We start from the raw sequence: 16,918 nt of genomic DNA, 5'->3' as shown, positions 1-16,918 counted from the left end.
CTTCTAAAACTCCAGAGAGCTGATGCCAGTCAGTGTAGATGGGTGGATAATTTGTGGTCTTCCAGATGGGGTAAGCCTATAACTCTCAGAACTAATCAGCCTTGTGGTCCATTTGTGTCTCAATTCAGCCATAGAGAATATTGAGATAGATGTTAGATCATGTGACACAGAGCCAGAATTAAGCCAATACCCTGGAATGCACATCCTTACTGCTCCATCTTCACAGACGCACACCCTTCCAGATCCTCCATTGCAGTACAAAGATGATATCCAACCTGCTTTTCGATTGATAATTGCCCATCTAACTTTTTTGAGAATTTGGCAATATGGCCTCTGCTTAGTTATGCAGTCAGGGAGGAATTATGGCTGTTGTAAATATTAAACTTGTTATAAGCATTCTCTTATCAAAAAGTTCACAGCTTACCATAGAATCATAGGATAATTGAGTTGGAAGGGCCCTGTAGGTAGGGCAGTGGTTCTTAACCTTTGTTACTCAGGTGTTTTTGAACTGCAACTCCCAGAAACCCCAGCCAGCAGAGCTGATGGTGAAGGCTTCTGGGAGTTGCAGTCCAAAAACATCTGAGTAACAAAGGTTAAGAACCAGTGAGGTAGGGCCATCAAATCCAACCTCCTGCTCAGTGCAGGAATCCATTGCAGAGATCATTCAGCACCCTGGTTTAACCAGCAGCTGCAAGCTATGAAGCAGAACAGGACAAGGCTAGAGAGCAACTGGAGATGAAACCTGACGGAATATAATTGGAAAGCTGTCAGGATCGTGACTAACCATTACCTTCATTACCTTACCAGAGTGAGGACTGCCAGGTGAGCTTACTTCACTGTTTGGAGAAGCGAAGCTTCAAATCAGCAGGTGGAACTTTTCCATGTAGTCCACGATCTATCCGGAATTGGTCTCAGTGACAGGCCTCCCATTAATATTTCACCTGACCAATTTGCAGCATTTTAAAAATCTAAAGTGGAAGCCATCCATCTGGATCTTTTTCCTTTTTTGAATACAGCGGATCGAGCAGAGACTTCCAGTGCTCTGTCTTGACCAACAAGACTTAATCTCTTTCAGCCTGTGACCCCAGATATGATGGACAAAGTGCTTGATTGCTGTTGTGCCACTTCCTCCTCCCTTGACCCTTGCCCAGCCTGGCTGATCAAAGCAGCCAGGCCTATAACAACTGAATGGGCCACTGCAATAATTAATGGGTCTCTCTTCAAGGAGACACTCATTAGGCCCTTTAGGAAGAAACCAAGTTTGGCTGCGGATGACATTGGCAATTATAGGCCCATCGCCAATGTTTCTTTACTCAGCAAAGTGGTAGAGAAGGTGGTGGTTGATCAGCTCCAGGCCCTTCTGGATGAAACCAATGCCTTGGATCCATTTCAGTCGGGCTTCAGGCCGTGCCATGGCACAGAAACAGCATTAGTTGTCCTGTTTGATGACCTGCTGAGGGAGGCTGACAGGGGCAAAACGTCTCTGTTGGTCCTTCTCGATATCTCAGCTGCCGTCAATACTGTCGACCACAGTTTCCTCTCCGAGCTGGGAATTGGTGGTCTGATGCTTGCCTGACTCCAATCCTTCTTGGAGGACTGTCCTCAGAGAATATAGCTTGGGGAGAGTGTATCAGCCCCATGGGATCTCAATTGTGGGGTTCCACAGGACTCGGTTATCTCCCCAATGTTGTTTGATATCTGTATGAGGCCTCTGGGTCAGGTCATCAGGGTGTGTGTGGCTTTGTGCCATTAATACACTGATGACACCCAGCTCTACACCTCCTTTTTCCCAACAACAGTGGATGCCGTTTTGTCCCTTCAGCGCTGCCCGGAGGCTGTATTGAAATGGATGCAGGGGAATAGACTGAAGCGGAACCCGGACAAGATGGAGGTCCTGAGGCTGGGTAGCCTCACCATCGGTGGTTTCCGAAACTCCCTCACATTTGGGGAGCAACTCTCACCACGAAGAGTGAAATTCGCAGCTTGGGGGTCCATCTGGATCTGGTGCTTACTATGGAAACCCAAGTAGTGTCAATGGTCCACATTGCCTACTTCCATCTCTGGTGGACTGCCCAGCTGCGTCCCTATCTTGAAGGTGGGGTGCTCACCACTCTGGTCCATGTGCTTGTAGTCTCGACATAAGACTACTGTAATGAGCTCTATGTGAGGCTACCTTTGAGATTGATGCAGAAACTTCAAATGGAGAAATGCGGTGGCCAGACTTCTCACTGGGGTGAGAAAACATCAACATATCTCCCCCGCTCTGGCTGCTCTGCATTGGCTGCCTGTTCTTTTTCACATTGATTTCAAAGTATTAATGATCACTTATAAAGCCCTAAATGGTTTAGGACCTCATTATCTAGTGGAACGCCTTCTCCCACCTAGATTTACCCGAATCACTCGTTCTAGCCAGGATGGGCAGCTGAGGGGCCTAACACTGAGGGAGGCCCGGAGAGAAAGAACAGGAAACTGGGCCTTCTTGGCAGTGGCCCCTTGCCTCTGAAACAATCTACCCCCAGAAATTTGTCTGGCTTCCCTCACTGGTTGTTTTTAAGAGCAATCTTAAGACCTGGCTCTTTAGGCAGGTCTTCCCTCCTGTCATTACTTAATTTATTCTTTCCATCTTGAATTATATTAATGCTGTTGTTTTATTTTATACTGTTACTATTTTATGAATTATTGTTAGCCACACAGAGTAGACTTTGGTCTAGATGGGCAGGATATAAATTAAATAAATAAGTAAAAATAAATAAATCCAATCAAAGTAGATCTAATGGTTTTTGTGGGTTTTTTGGCTCTTTGGCCGTGTTCTGAACGTTGTTCTTCCTAACGTTTCACCAGTCTCTGTGGCCGGCATCTTCAGAGGACAGCACTCTGTGCTCTGGTATAATTGGCTTTGGGAGTGCAGTATTTATGGTTGTGAGATAGGCTTTTGTCTTTTTCTGTAGATGGGTGATTAGTGTGTATTGTTGTGGATGTATTGTCGTGCTAAGGAGAAGAGATTATCTGTTCCTGTGGTTGATGGGTGTCATTAGCTGGTCTTTTGTGTCTAGTGATCCCCTGTCCTTGTGGCTGGGTAGAGTTCATTACCTTTTGTATTTTTGAGATGGGAGCCAAGTTTTGTTGAGCTTCACACTTTCCTCTTTTTTGTTGATGTTTTGCTGGTGCTTGTGGATTTCAATGGCTTCCCTGTGCAGTCTGATGTAATGATTGCTGGTGTTGTCCAGTATTTCAGTATTTTGGAATAGAATTTCATGTCCAGTTTGTTTCAGGGCATGTTCAGCTACTGCAGATTTTTCTGGTTGTTTTAGTTTGCAGTGTCTCTCATGTTCTTTGATTCTGGTGTGGATGCTTCATTTTGTGGTTCCAATATATACCTGGCCACAACTGCAAGGTATCCGGTATACTCCTGCAGTGGTGAAGGGGTCCCTTCTGTCCTTTGCTGACCGTAACATTTGTTGTATTTTTGTGGTGGGCTTGAATACTGTTTGTAGGTTGTGTTTTTTCAAAAGTTTCCCCATGCGGTCCGTGACCCCTTTGATGTATGGCAGAAATACTTTATTTGTGGGTGGCTGTTTTTCTTCTTCAGTTCGGTGTTGTTTTCTTGGTTTGATGGCTCCTGTGATTTCATTTTTGGAGTAGTCATTTGCCTGTAGGGCCCAATTCAGATGGTTGAGTTCAGTGCTAAGAAACTGAAAGTAGATCTGTCAAACAGTTGTCCAATTTTCTCTTGAATGCCACCAGCATTGAAACACTCACAACCTTCTAATGGAATTGGTTCCATTGTCATTCTGCTTTGACAGTTAGGAAGTCCTTCCTGATATTCAGCCAGAATCTGACTTCCTGTAACTTGAGCCCATTCTTGTGTGTCCTGCACTCTGAGATGATTGAGAACAGATACTGCCCCTCCTCTATATGACAACCTTGACTATTTGTTTATCAATCTCAGGCTGCAATCCTATCCCCTCTTTACTACTTCATATTTGCCTGGAGGGTCATAGACTGCTTTCTTAGGAAAAGACTGAGCTGATTTAGGAATTGAGTACGTCTGACTATTCTTTGTTGTCTGCTATCATTTTGCCTTTTGATGTGCATGTACTTGAAGAATGCTTTTATGTTGCTTTTAGTGTCTCTTGCTAATTTCACTTATTCTCAGCTTTTTCCTTCCTAATATGATCCATGCAATTCTTTCCTATTTCTCTGTACTCTTCCATTGTGGCCCAGTCTTCCTTCAAAAACAAAAAGAATATGTGTCTTTTTGTTTTTGTTTTGTTTTCATGTCCTCTCTAAGCTTTTTGTGAAGTCACATTCTCTTTTTTTCTGCCTTCCACCTTTCTTTTCTTGCTATTTTTTGTAACTTTGCCTTCTGAATTTCATTTTTAAGAAACCCCCACCCATCTTGGACTCATTTTCCTGTTCAGACCTCCTGCCACGAGACTTTAATTATTTTTGTTCTGAGTGTATTAAAATTGGTTTTCTTAAAATCCAGGGTACATGTGTGGCTACACTCTGCTTTTGTTTCCTTTGAAATCAAGAACTCAAGTAGAACATGGTCACTTTCCCCCAGAGTTCCTCTTGCTGCCCCTTCTTCCACCAAGACATCTTTATTGGTTAGAATCAAGTCCAGGACAGCTACTCCTCTCGTTTTTTACTCCACTTTTTGTAGGAGACAATTATCTGCCACACAAGCCAGGAGTTTCTTGGAAGGGTCAAATTTGGCAGAATTTGTCTCCCAGCAGATATCCTACGTTAGGAACTGGGGCAGGAAGTTGTGGTGAATTGAGAGGGAAGTGGCTGAATAAATGAAACCACAGCCTTAAGCTTGAAAGAGCTGAGCAGGGATACTAGTCATAAGATTCATTGGATGTCACTCATTCATGGGGTTGCCATAAGTTGGAGGCGACTTGAATAACAACAGTGCGAGAAGATGAGATTCCTGGCTTGGTACCTGTGCAGAGAGGGGACAGGTTTGTTCTTCTTCTTCCTTTGCCCAAATCCTTCTAGCAACTTCACCAACCATTTTTCTAGGTTGGCACATGATATTTTGTTAGTTGAGTTAGAGCTATAAATGGTGCTTGTCCTCGGAAGTCAAGCAGAGCTTGGAAGGTGAGGAACATGGGTATGCTGGTTATGGGATGCTGAGGACTGTAGTTGGAAAACAGTATGTTCATTCATTCATTCATTCATTCATTCATTCATTCATTCATTCATTCATTCATTCATTCACTGAAAATATTTTACCCCACCTTTGTCCTTCAAAAGGCCCCGTTTCTTGCTTAGAGAAGTGGCAAGATTTCCTTCCTCAATGAGAAGTCAGCAGATTCCAGTGGCAAATGAAGTTCATAAACAATTGGGAGATGGCACAGTACAAATAAATGTATTTAAATACAATAACTACAAATATGTCTAACAATTTATTTATGCTGAAATATGATTGCTGTCCTCATGTCATAAGTGAGGTCACTGATGAGTTGCTCCCTCTGAGAAGAGATAATAATATCTGGCACTTTTGAGCGGAGAACGTGAGAAAAACAGAACAATTGAACCTAAGATAATTTTTATCACCATAAATCCTATTTATTATAATAGGTGCTGAGGGATTCAGAAAGGAATTAGGCAGTTTTCAGCAGAACAACACCTTGGTTAAATCAGTACATCAGATACATGGCCCATGTAAAATGTTTTGCCACCTGAGGTGGACAAGATGGTATCTTCATGCATTCCATCCAGAAGCCAACATTCTTAAATTGTTCTCAGCCATGGTGAATGTGATAAGTTCCTGTACCACACCCAAGGGTGCCAGCCTAGCTTGGGATGGGTCCTTAACAGAAGGGAACAACCAAGTGCATCTGCCTTCCATACAATCCAACATCTACTCTCTGAGACAACCATCTCAAACTCCCTTATGGCAATGCTGGCCCTGATTAGGTGGCCCAAAAAAGAGGAGATGAAACCCTCCTTTGGGCAGAATCTGCAAGGTTCATCCTATAGATGAAACATAGGCTTATGAAGGCTGGAGAGTCGCAAAGCAACCCTTTGATATTCATTAATATGCTGCTGTTGAACTGCCACTTGAAACACCTGCTGTTTATCAAGTTAGACACAAGGAAGACTGACACTGTAGAATAACAATAATCTGGAGATGTCACTCAGGGTACAATAACATATTTTTTTCTGAGATGTATTTTAGAGAGCTTGGTGCTCAGCTTGAAAGGCTGCTAGATAGCTCCTAGACAAATTTGAAAGCCATTGCTTGCTGTTGATTGTTTTGTACAAAAGTGAAGCATGTTTTATGGAAATGAGTGGGGTGGAAGCTATTTCTTTGATGCTTAACTTTTAAAGGAAAATATGCTGGTGTAGTATTTGGTCTGGTGACAGCACCCTCTAGCCTGGAAGCCTTCCCTCAAATCCAGGGATGAAAAAACTTGGCCTTCCAGATGTTGTTGAAATGCAGCTTCCATGATGTTGCCATTGGATATTCAGCTAGAGCCAATGAGCATTTCAATGCAATAACATCTGGAAGGACACAATCCTCACTCTGGTATTAATGGGAAGTTGTTGCAATGATAAGGGGGGAAGGAGGAGAGAAAGGACTTTACATTTGACCAGGGTCTTTTTAATCTATTTATACTGGGGTTTTCTTGGCAAAGATACTGGAGTGGCTTGCCAATGCCTGCTCCAGGTGGATCGTGTTTAGTCAGAACTCTCCACTATGACCTGTCCATCTTGGGTGTCCCTGCACTGCATAGCCCATTACTCAAGCCCCTTCGCCATGACAAGGCAGTAATTCATGAAGGGGAGATCAATGTTTTGGTGCTGAGAAAAAAAAGAGATATTAGTCACCATAAAAGCAACTACATTTTTCTAACCTTGGAAAGTAAGCCACAAATTGTTAATCATCACTATCTTCTGTCCATCTAGCTTTCATTTTGTTTTTAAATACTTCAGTGTATGCCAGTTTTACTTCTTAATCATCTATATTTACTATAGGTGTCCACTGTGTCTATCTTTCTATAGCAAGGGTGAATAATGCGTGGCTCTTCTGATGTTGAAGAACCAAAATACTCATCAAGCCTAGTAAGTATAGCCAATGGTGAGGGATCGTGGGATTTGCGGCTTACCAATCTCTGTAGGGTTCTGTGTTCCCCATGTCTAGAATGGACTATTTACATCTGCTGTTTTTACATTTCTTCTTCAAAAGTTAGATGAGGTCCAACCAGTGTGTCTCCTGTTGGGTTAGGACTTCTAATAAATCATAGATAATGAGTATGGGCCACTTTTGTTTCTGTTCATGGGGTTTTCTTGGCAAAGATACTGGAGTGGCTTGCCAATTCCTGCTCCAGGTGGACCGCGTTTAGTCCGAGCTCTCCACTATGACCTGCCTGTCTTGGGTATCCCTGCACGGCATAGCCCATAGGTTCTTTGAATTACTCAAGCCCCTTCGCCACTAGAGATGATGACAAAAGCCATGAAATTAAAATACGCCTGCTTCTTGGGAGGAAAGCAATGACAAACCTAGACAGCATCTTAAAAAGCAGAGGCATCACCTTGCCGACAAAGGTCCGCATCGTCAAAGCTATGGTTTTTACAGTAGTGATGTATGGAAGTGCGAGATGGACCACAAAGAAGGCTGACCACTGAAGAATTGATGCTTTTGAATTGTGGTGCTGGAGGAGGCTCTTGAGAGTCCCTTGGACTGCAAGGAGATCAAACCTATCCTTTCTGAAGGAAATCAACCCTGAGTGCTCACTGGAAGGACAGATCCTGAAGCTGAGGCTCCAATACTATGGCCATCTCATGAGAAGACTCCCTGGAAAAGACCCTGATGTTGGGAAAGTGTGAAGGCAAGAGGAGAAGGGGACGACAGAGGATGAGATGGTTGGACAGTGTCACCAAAGCTACCAATATGAATTTTACCAAACTCTGGGAGGCAGTGGAAGACAGGAGGGCCTGGTGTGCTCTGGTCCATGGGGTCACAAAGAGTCAGACACGACTTAACAACTAAACAACAAAATGGGCCCCTTGGTTGAAACCGAATCGTCGTCATCATCACCATCATTTTATGATTGCATAGCTGGACCCTATGAATCATCAGGTCCATCCCCTGCCAGGGAGGCACAGTGGGGAACTGAACTCCCAATCTCCTCACTGCGCTACCCAGAAAGGTTTTTGTGGTTGTTTGTAAATGTCATGCTAGGTAGAGACTGTAATCCTGATCAGCCATTACCTACCTTGTTTTCAACATATGACTAGTTCCTCCTCTTTCTCCATGTGGAGAACAGCAGAAAGAGAAATTTTGGCTTGTGCAAAGGCCCTACATGTGAGCAAGTACCTAGGTTGTGCAGGTTTCTTGATTATGTGTAGAACCTACATGCAACCAGGAGTTTCTTCTCTTTAGGCAGCAACCATATAGCAACGGATAGGCAATGACTGAAAAAGGCTCATGCTATTTTTCTCTTTTGTATAGTTCTGTAGTACATTGTGTACGTGTAGCAGAAGTAATAACACTAAGGTTTACGTGGTGCCCCCCTCCACAAGCAGATGGTATTCCGTGCTATTAGAAGGTGTGAGGCAGCCATCTTGAACAGCAGTGCAACAAAAGAGGAGTAAGGTATTCATTTTTAAAACTGAGGTTTTTGTTTATTTACTGTTGTGGATAGAGAGAAAAAAGGTAGTGGACTATTCTCTTTTCATGTGCCAGAAAAAATGGTCAGGTTGTAAACCTTGGCTTGGAAGGATTAGGCATACTTTGATGCTCTGCTTCATGCATAAAAATGTCTTGGGCCAGCTCTAGCTATTTTGTAAAATGAAAATTCCCCCCTCAACCCCATATTACATGAAATGCTTTCAGAGATTCAAAATAGGAACAAAATCTGGTTATACATTTGGGTCACAGTGAAAAGGAGATTATTATATATGTTTTTGTGCCCAGGCCTGCTGTGTCTCACTTGATCCCCCATAATCTTCTTCAATATCTTAATCAAAGCAGGAGGTGTACTTTGAATAGCTCAAACAATATAAATATACACGAACTCTATCCCGGGGAACTCCCTATCATCTTCAGAAAGAAGGTCAAGCTTATCCTACATGTGCCCCTCAAAGAATCTTCAATATTGTTTCTCTTCTGTTTTCTTGGTAGTCTTATTCAAGTGTTCAGAAGAGGGTTAATTTGAACCAATGCTGGCTATTACCCATTGTAATTGGTGGGTTGGAAGGTACAGTAACCAATAGGACAGAGCCAGTGGCAAAAGTGGGCATTCATACATACACCCTCCCACCCACCTCAAATCTCTCTCACACATTTGAAGAGACAGGTAAGCTTACATATGCAGAGAAACCCTTTCCCTCTGCTAAGGCAGGAGACAGGATGTTTTGGAATAGTCTGAGCCTCAGGTGGAGCAGTGCCCCACTAGCAGTAACAGACAAGCCACCATGTTCTGAACATATGAGGGAAGAGAATGTTCCAATATTGCTTCCCTCAGTGCACTCCTGTTACACAAACGGTGATCATCTGAACAGGAAACCTTTTCTACATGTGGAGTCTCTGCATGGATGAGGAGAATCACAGATTTTTCATAGTCTCCAGCTGTGGAGACCCACTCGACATATAGTCTCCTCTTTAGACTGTCAGTCTCCTCAAGACTACTGCTCACTTTCTCCTCTCAATTTCAAAGTAACCCCGTGCTGATTTCAGGAATCGCACTCACTACAGTATTTTTTTTGAGGCACAAAGCAGATACAACTGTGTACGAAACAGCCATTTCTGAGGAGCCATGTAAGTGGTTTCCCACACTAAAACAATGGTGACAATTTTCTCATGCCAGCAGGAAAAGCTTGCTACATTGAAATGGAAGGAAAGCAGGGGAAAGTATTCAAAGGGGCTCAAGGCTTATCTATTCCCATCATAATTTGTAAAATAAGAATAGGTGTGCTTCTACTAAAGGCAATGTCATAATGAAACCCACTGATGCAGAACTGTGTGAAATCTAGTCAATCGTACTCTGAAAGAAAAGGAGAAAGATGTTACTGAAAGAAGCTGTCCAGGCTACTTTCTCACGTATAAGGCCATGCGGGGGGGGGGGGGTAAGCATTCATCTTTCTGGAAACAGGGGGTGGTGGGACAAAATTTAAATTCATACCCTCTTTCAAATCCAATAGCTCAATCTGCTGTCTTTCAGGTTTGTTGTACTGTGAGTACCAAAACAGGGTGGGTATGGTTGCTGGAGTACATGTGGAGGCCACTAGGTTGGAAAAAGCTGTGCTAACAATCTTTTTCAACAGTCTCCATCAGTGTTCACCAACAAATCCTGTTTGTTTTAAAGGGCCTGCTCTAATTGGTGCTAAAATTGGGTTTAGCCTGGTTTCCTCTCCTTGTCAAAATGCAAATTGCAAATTTCTCATTTTCAGATATGGGCATGGATGGTGCCATTAAACAAATGTTTACAGAGACTAATACTGAGTCTGACATATGAAAGTTGAAGTTCCATGCATGTTTATCTGGGAGTAAGTACTGCTGAACCCAGTGGGACTTGACCCTGAGTAAATATGCATGGAATTATGTCATGAATGCTGCCTTTGCATCCCTTTTGCACAGAGCAATTTGCACAAACCCTTTGCCGAAAATATCAGTCGCAATTATCTGCATGTTTGCCACAAGAGGTCAGTGTATACTTGTATGGTTTTTAAAAATTCCCATTAGTCTAGTGAGTGATACACTCTGAAGTTCCTGAAGAGATCAAAAATTCAGAATGTACAGTATAGAATTCAGAATTCATATACCTTTATATGCATTTATATGCCTTTCCGGATGCCACTGTGCTTAGATGTCTTCATTCTGAATCATTGCTTGAACATGTGTATAATGCTGCATTGTAAAATGGATGAGCTTAATAAAACTCAGGTATGGCACTCACAGAGGGATGTGGTGGCGCTGCGGGCTAAACCGCAGAAGCCTGTGCTGCAGGGTCAGAAGACCAAGCCGTCGTAAGATCGAATCCACGCGACGGACTGAGCGCCCGTCGCTTGTCCCAGCTCCCGCCAACCTAGCGGTTCGAAAGCATGCAAATGCAAGTAGATAAATAGGGACCACCTCGGTGGGAAGGTAACAGCGTTCCGTGTCTAAGTCGCACTGGCCATGTGACCACGGAAGATTGTCTTCGGACAAAACGCTGGCTCTATGGCTTGGAAACGGGGATGAGCACTGCCCCCTAGAGTCGAACACGACTGGACAAAAATTGTGAAGGGGAACCTTTACCTTTACCTTATGGCACTCACATCGCTTGCCTGCTCAGGCACACCTGGTAAGCTTGGGAGATGCCCTTGGATATTCAGTTAGGCCTATGCTTTGCTCCTTTCAGACAACTCTTGGCAGCTCAGAGCAATGAAAACATCCCAAAGTATAATGACCTTCTAAAACAGCTGTGATGTAATCAACTCAATCAGATGCTGCAGAGGAAACATTGGATAAAAACCATAAAGTAAATGCCCCTGCAAGCAATAAGATCTTTCCTCTACTATGAACTGCTTTAAAAGAGGCTTCCAGTCAAGCTTCCTGTGGTAAATAATTCTGCAATTTAAATGTGGCTGTTGAGAATTAATGCAGAGTGAGCATTAGTTGTCATATTGACAACTCCTAACGGACCATCACTGGAAGTTGTATATATCTACACAGTTGCAGCTGTGACAACTTTTTTGGTCATTATTTTAATAGTCAAGTCTCCATTGTTCAGAATTCTGGAACTTTTAGACTGACATTCAACTGCATGATTTATGGATGAATGCATCATCAGCTGCAGTAGTTTTTTTTTTTTTTTGCAAATTATTTCCAATTCCGCCTTAAAAATCCTGAGGCTTCTTAGACTCCTGTTCATCTGGAAGAAGCAGCTGGGGACCATGATATTGGGAGGAGAGTCCTTAATTTTTTTTAAATTGCTACTGGTGAGGTCATCCCAGGGACACTTTTTGGAAATTAAAGACTATTCCCCCACAAATCCTATGGGGCTGAGCAGCTTCCCTGTGATGAAAGGGATCCCACAGGAGATGGGGAAGGGAATCAAAATGTTTTATTTCTTAAAATTCACCATGGATTAATGATATGTTGTGTAATTTATGCACTGTAATTTACCACAACAGGATGTAAACCTTGGTTTGGAAAAGTACCTAGAATTCCTTCCCAGACAGCTCCCATGCACACCCTTGAACTACGCAGTGGTTCTTAACCTTGGGTTACTCAGGTGTTTTTGGACTGCAACTCCCAGAAGCCTTCACCACCAGCTATGCTGGCTGGGGTTTCTGGGAGTTGCAGTTCAAAAACACCTGAGTAACCCAAGGTTAAGAACCACTGAACTACAGCAGAGATATCTGTTTCCTTCACCAAACTATCAATCCCAGAATTGTATAGCACAAAGCCATAACAATTAAAGTGCTTTAATCTGATAAAAGTGTGTGAATTGTAGATGCACAATGAACTAGAATTAGTCAACCATCCTTCTTCACTGTGCATTAAGATGTCTTGAGAAAAAAAAGCCACCTGCCCACTTGGGACACAATTTTTGCTCCAGTGAACTCACTTTCTGCCGTTCTTTTTCTGCTGTCCTTTGTCTTATACAGGAATCACTTCAGATTCTCTGTGAAGAGGGAGCTTTCTTAAGGCATGTGTACCAGTGGCACCCACAACTTTGCCCAGTTTCCTGGCAGTAAATTACATCATAATCAGGTATGATTTACTTCTGATTAATGAACAATGCCTGGCTATGTTGTTGACCTGTAGCAGTGGATGAGCTGGATTTGGGGCAGGGCAATACTGATGATTTTTATTTTAAAAAGCTCTACTACATCTTACCATGGAGGATGGGGTAAAGCTTGGTAGCTGTCACACATTCCCCATAATATCTTTTGGAGGCCTGAGCAAACATGTGTAACAATAAACAAAAGAGATAGGTTAATAGAACTGTCTCCCAAGAGTTACAGATAATGTGATGCAAGTATTATTCCCTTGGATTTTCATGCTCATTTTGTTTGTTCCGTTATGATCTCTTGCCAAGCAGAGTTTTCTGAAGGTTTTTGAAGTTCATAGCAAGACAGAGGAAGAAGCGAACTATGAGCTAGAAAGCACCAAAGATGTCCTTGTCCAGAAAATGTAACCCTTAAAATTCCCAGGGTGCCTTATTTCTATATCAAGAACTGCAAATGTATTTGTCTAGAACCAAGCACATAGTCCAAGTGCCTTGGAAGTTCTCAGCCAGCTCCCTCCTGGGTACCAAGATTTAGGAATTCTAATCTGATGATGTCTAAGCTTTGCCAGACACCCGTCTTCAGCTTTTCACTTGGCATGGGGTGCAGTGCTGTTGGCTGTGTAGAAAAAGAAAGAATTAGTGCCATGGTGGCTATCAGCTTTCCTTCATTTATTGACTAGGTTTTGGAGAGCTCTGTGATCTTTGCTGAGAAAGAAGATGACTGCAAGACATACACAGGCTGGTCAACATTTAATGGAAGAAAGGATTTCAGTTCCAAAAGCATTATGGGTTGTTAGAACTGGCCAAGTCTTAATTGAAATACCTTTTCTGTGATGTATTTTATGAGTACATGGTGTTGTGGTTTAGAACGTTTTCATTTTTAGACACACAAATAGCTTTGCAGATTAAATGTGAAAAGGCAACATAGTCTGTAGAAACTGAATATCCTATATTTCATGTAGATACTGGCTTATTACATATAGCAGTTGAGTTTATTTCTTAGTTTAAATGAAGGGACATCTCAAGAAATGCCACTAAAATAAATGTACATAACCAGAAAACATGCATATTATGGCCAATTTACAGGGACAGTTTCTTAGCTTTTGCTGGTAGACTCCAATTGTTATTACAGTCTTGGAATGATTGGTTCAGGAGTGAAAACTATGAGTTATTTTGACTGGAAGTTGGAGAGACTTAGAAGTATAAGTAGCTCACATAATAACTCACACACTTGATCCATCTAATCTAGTATGACCAACTCTGACCGGCAGCAGCTCTTTTAGGCTGGATTTTTTTCCTAGCTCTGACTGGCAATCCTTGATATTACCCGTGGTTCTACCTCAAAATATTAACCAGGCCCAACTCTCCTTAGTTTCCAAAATCAGACCAGATCCAATTTGCTCAGGGTGGTGAGAACCTTGTTATGAGTCCGTTTAAGATATGTTTAATCTGTTTTGATGTCCATTGACTATTGTTATGATTTTTAACAGTTTCACTATTTTGTTTTTAGTGAAATTTCTTAGCTGTCTTGACTATTTTTTAAAAATGGAAAGGTGGGATGAAAATAAGGAATATGGAATATGTTCCTTATTAAAGACAATTTTTAAACCACTGATTGTGCAGAGATGACATCCATGATATTTATTATTGAGATAAAATCATCTCCATTTGCAATTCAACTGCTTGACAGACAAGTGAATCACAAATTAAGAGTACTGTAACATTACAATAGAGGGTGTGCGCATATTTAAAATTATTCTTTCATGCTACTCTCTTCAAGGACAGAGTAGCACGAGAGGGGCTTGGGCATATTAACCACAAAAATATTATGAAGATCTTGTTAGGCATTATGTTTAGGTAAAGGTAAAGGTTCCCCTTGACAATTTTTGTCGTCGTGTTCAACTCTAGGGGGCGGTGCTCATCCCCGTTTCCAAGCCATAGAGCCAGCATTTGTCCAAAGACAATCTTCCGTGGTCACATGGCCAGTGTGACTTAGACACGGAACGCTGTTACCTTCCCACCGAGGTGGTCCCTATTTATCTACTTGCATTTGCATGCTTTCGAACTGCTAGGTTGGCAGGAGATTATAAGGTTTAAGAAGCAGCAAATTGTCATTACTCGTTTTTGGTGCTACTAGCAGTAGCAAATTTCTAGTATTTAAAGAGCTCTTGCTCCGGTTTTGTGTTGTGCACAACCTACAGGCAAGGGTAGAGTACTGTGCACAAGCAGACACTGAAGCCAGAATGCTTTAATTAAGAGCAATCTGCTGATAGCAGCAATGTTACCCCCATTGCACCACTGTAGTTGTGCAACAGGATTCTGGCCAATGATGAAAAAGGTAACTGTTTACATTACTTTTTGTGTTGTTCATTACTTTTTCATTTCTTTCTGTTACTTTTGAAAAAAAACATGTTTGTTAAGAGAGTGACACAAACTTTGCTTAGAAGTAACTAGGAAGTGTTACTATTTACAGCAGTGAGTAATTTTGTTCCTGCCTACAGCATTACTTTTGAAATATAATTTTGTTAACCCTCATTATTCCAAAAGTAACAAATTATAACCAGAAACAGACATACAGTAGTTACTTATATTTTCCATGTTTATAAATTTCTGTGCCTGACTTTTGCTTTTCTTTTCTTTCCTTTGTTTCAACCTACACCCCTACAGGAAGGAAAACAGAATTCTTCTGGTGACGCAGTTATGTACTTGGACAGCAAAGAGGATAGTGCAATCTCCAGAAGAGTAGATATGGAGCTGACCCAGGCCTCTGGCCCCCAGCATGTGGATTTGCTTAGAGCAGTGGAACCTATTTCCAGCAATTTTAACGAATTGAATCTGTTGAAGGAGATGATGGCTGTTCAGAGAGAAGTCCAAAAGCCCTACCCAAACAATGCACCAGAAACAGATAGTCACATCACACTGGAGAAAGATTTTAGCCCTCTCACCATGCAAGAGAGGTAAGAGAAACAAGACCAAACAGAATCTGTTTCTTCTGATATATGTTTGCTTTATATTCTCTGACTCAATTTATAATTGATAAATGTTTTATTTAATCTCATTCTGCAACATAAGGAGCAGAAAGGAATCTTGTGGGAAACTCAGTAGCCAGTTGCTGGAGACGGCAATTTTCTTAGAAGATTACAGAAGTAATATTTATTTTTATAGCCACAATGCATGCTGTATTTTCCCAAGTTTTTGTTTCCTTTATTGACTTTCCATTAAAGCAAAATGCACCCAGAACAACAACAACAAAATTTACTTTTGGATTGATTGAATGATACAAAGATTGCCAAACTACATCAGAAGTTTATGTTAAAGAAAAAAAACGTTTTAGTGCTAACCAGCTGTTTTGGATGCATAAAAGTGATGCATAATGAAATTTTGGATACGTTTGCTCATTCAAGGCTCAATTATTTGGAATGAACAGAGGTGATGAGACAGACACATACCAGTTTATTATACTAGATCCAGGCCTCACCATTCCCATCTCTTTGTATCTTCCTCAAAAGAGTACTGTTGACATCAGCCCAAAGTATATAATGGTTCCCAAAACCTTCTGTTGGTTTGGAATAAAAGTATATGGCATCAGAAAAATTCTTGTAGAAAGGGAAGAGTTTCAGTTTCTCCATGCGAATGTTGCATTTTCTCCAACATTGAATACTTTTTCTGACACATTGGCCTCTATCAGCTTTTTCAGGCTCTCCTGCTCATCTGCCCTGAGATCTTTTGGTACAAGATGGGATAAAAATATCATGAGAGCCACAGGAATAAGCACATGGAGTTTATGATGTGTAGTGAATAGAATGATGGCCTAAGATACAGGAGACCCGGGTTCAAACCCCACCTTTGATCAAGAAAAAGCTGTAGGGGTGCTAATGGTAAAACCACTCCTTAAATATTTGATATTCCTTGAAAACCCAACTATAGTGGTGCCCCGCATAGCGACGTTAATCCATTCCGGATTAATCATTGCTATCCAGAAACATTGCTAAACAAAACTAAAAACCCCATAGGAACGCATTAAACTTTGTTTAATGTGTTCCTATGGGGCCCAAACTCACTGTTCAGCGAAGATCCTCCATAGCGCCGCCATTTTCGTTGCCTCGGTAAGCGAGGGCAGCGCGCGAAAATGCTTGCGGTGGCCATTTTGGGCACCTGGTGGCCATTTTGGAACAGCCGATCAG

At 41.9% G+C, this 16,918-nt stretch overlaps 1 protein-coding gene across 1 annotated transcript in view; it reads left to right on the top strand.

The window, feature by feature from the left end:
* OCA2 (OCA2 melanosomal transmembrane protein) overlaps positions 1–16,918 on the top strand; it is a 220,359-nt gene that overhangs the window by 28,317 nt on the left and 175,124 nt on the right. The window contains exons 2-3 of the mRNA XM_020796810.3: positions 12,610–12,715; positions 15,402–15,691. Coding sequence (XP_020652469.3) covers positions 12,653–12,715; positions 15,402–15,691 — 353 coding nt within the window. The 5' untranslated portion in view covers positions 12,610–12,652. The remainder of the gene's footprint in view (positions 1–12,609; positions 12,716–15,401; positions 15,692–16,918) is intronic.

This window comes from Pogona vitticeps, chromosome 3 (assembly GCF_051106095.1).
Source record: "Pogona vitticeps strain Pit_001003342236 chromosome 3, PviZW2.1, whole genome shotgun sequence".
In the NCBI taxonomy this organism is placed as follows: domain Eukaryota; kingdom Metazoa; phylum Chordata; class Lepidosauria; order Squamata; family Agamidae; genus Pogona; species Pogona vitticeps.
This window is presented reverse-complemented; position numbering and strand designations above follow the sequence as displayed.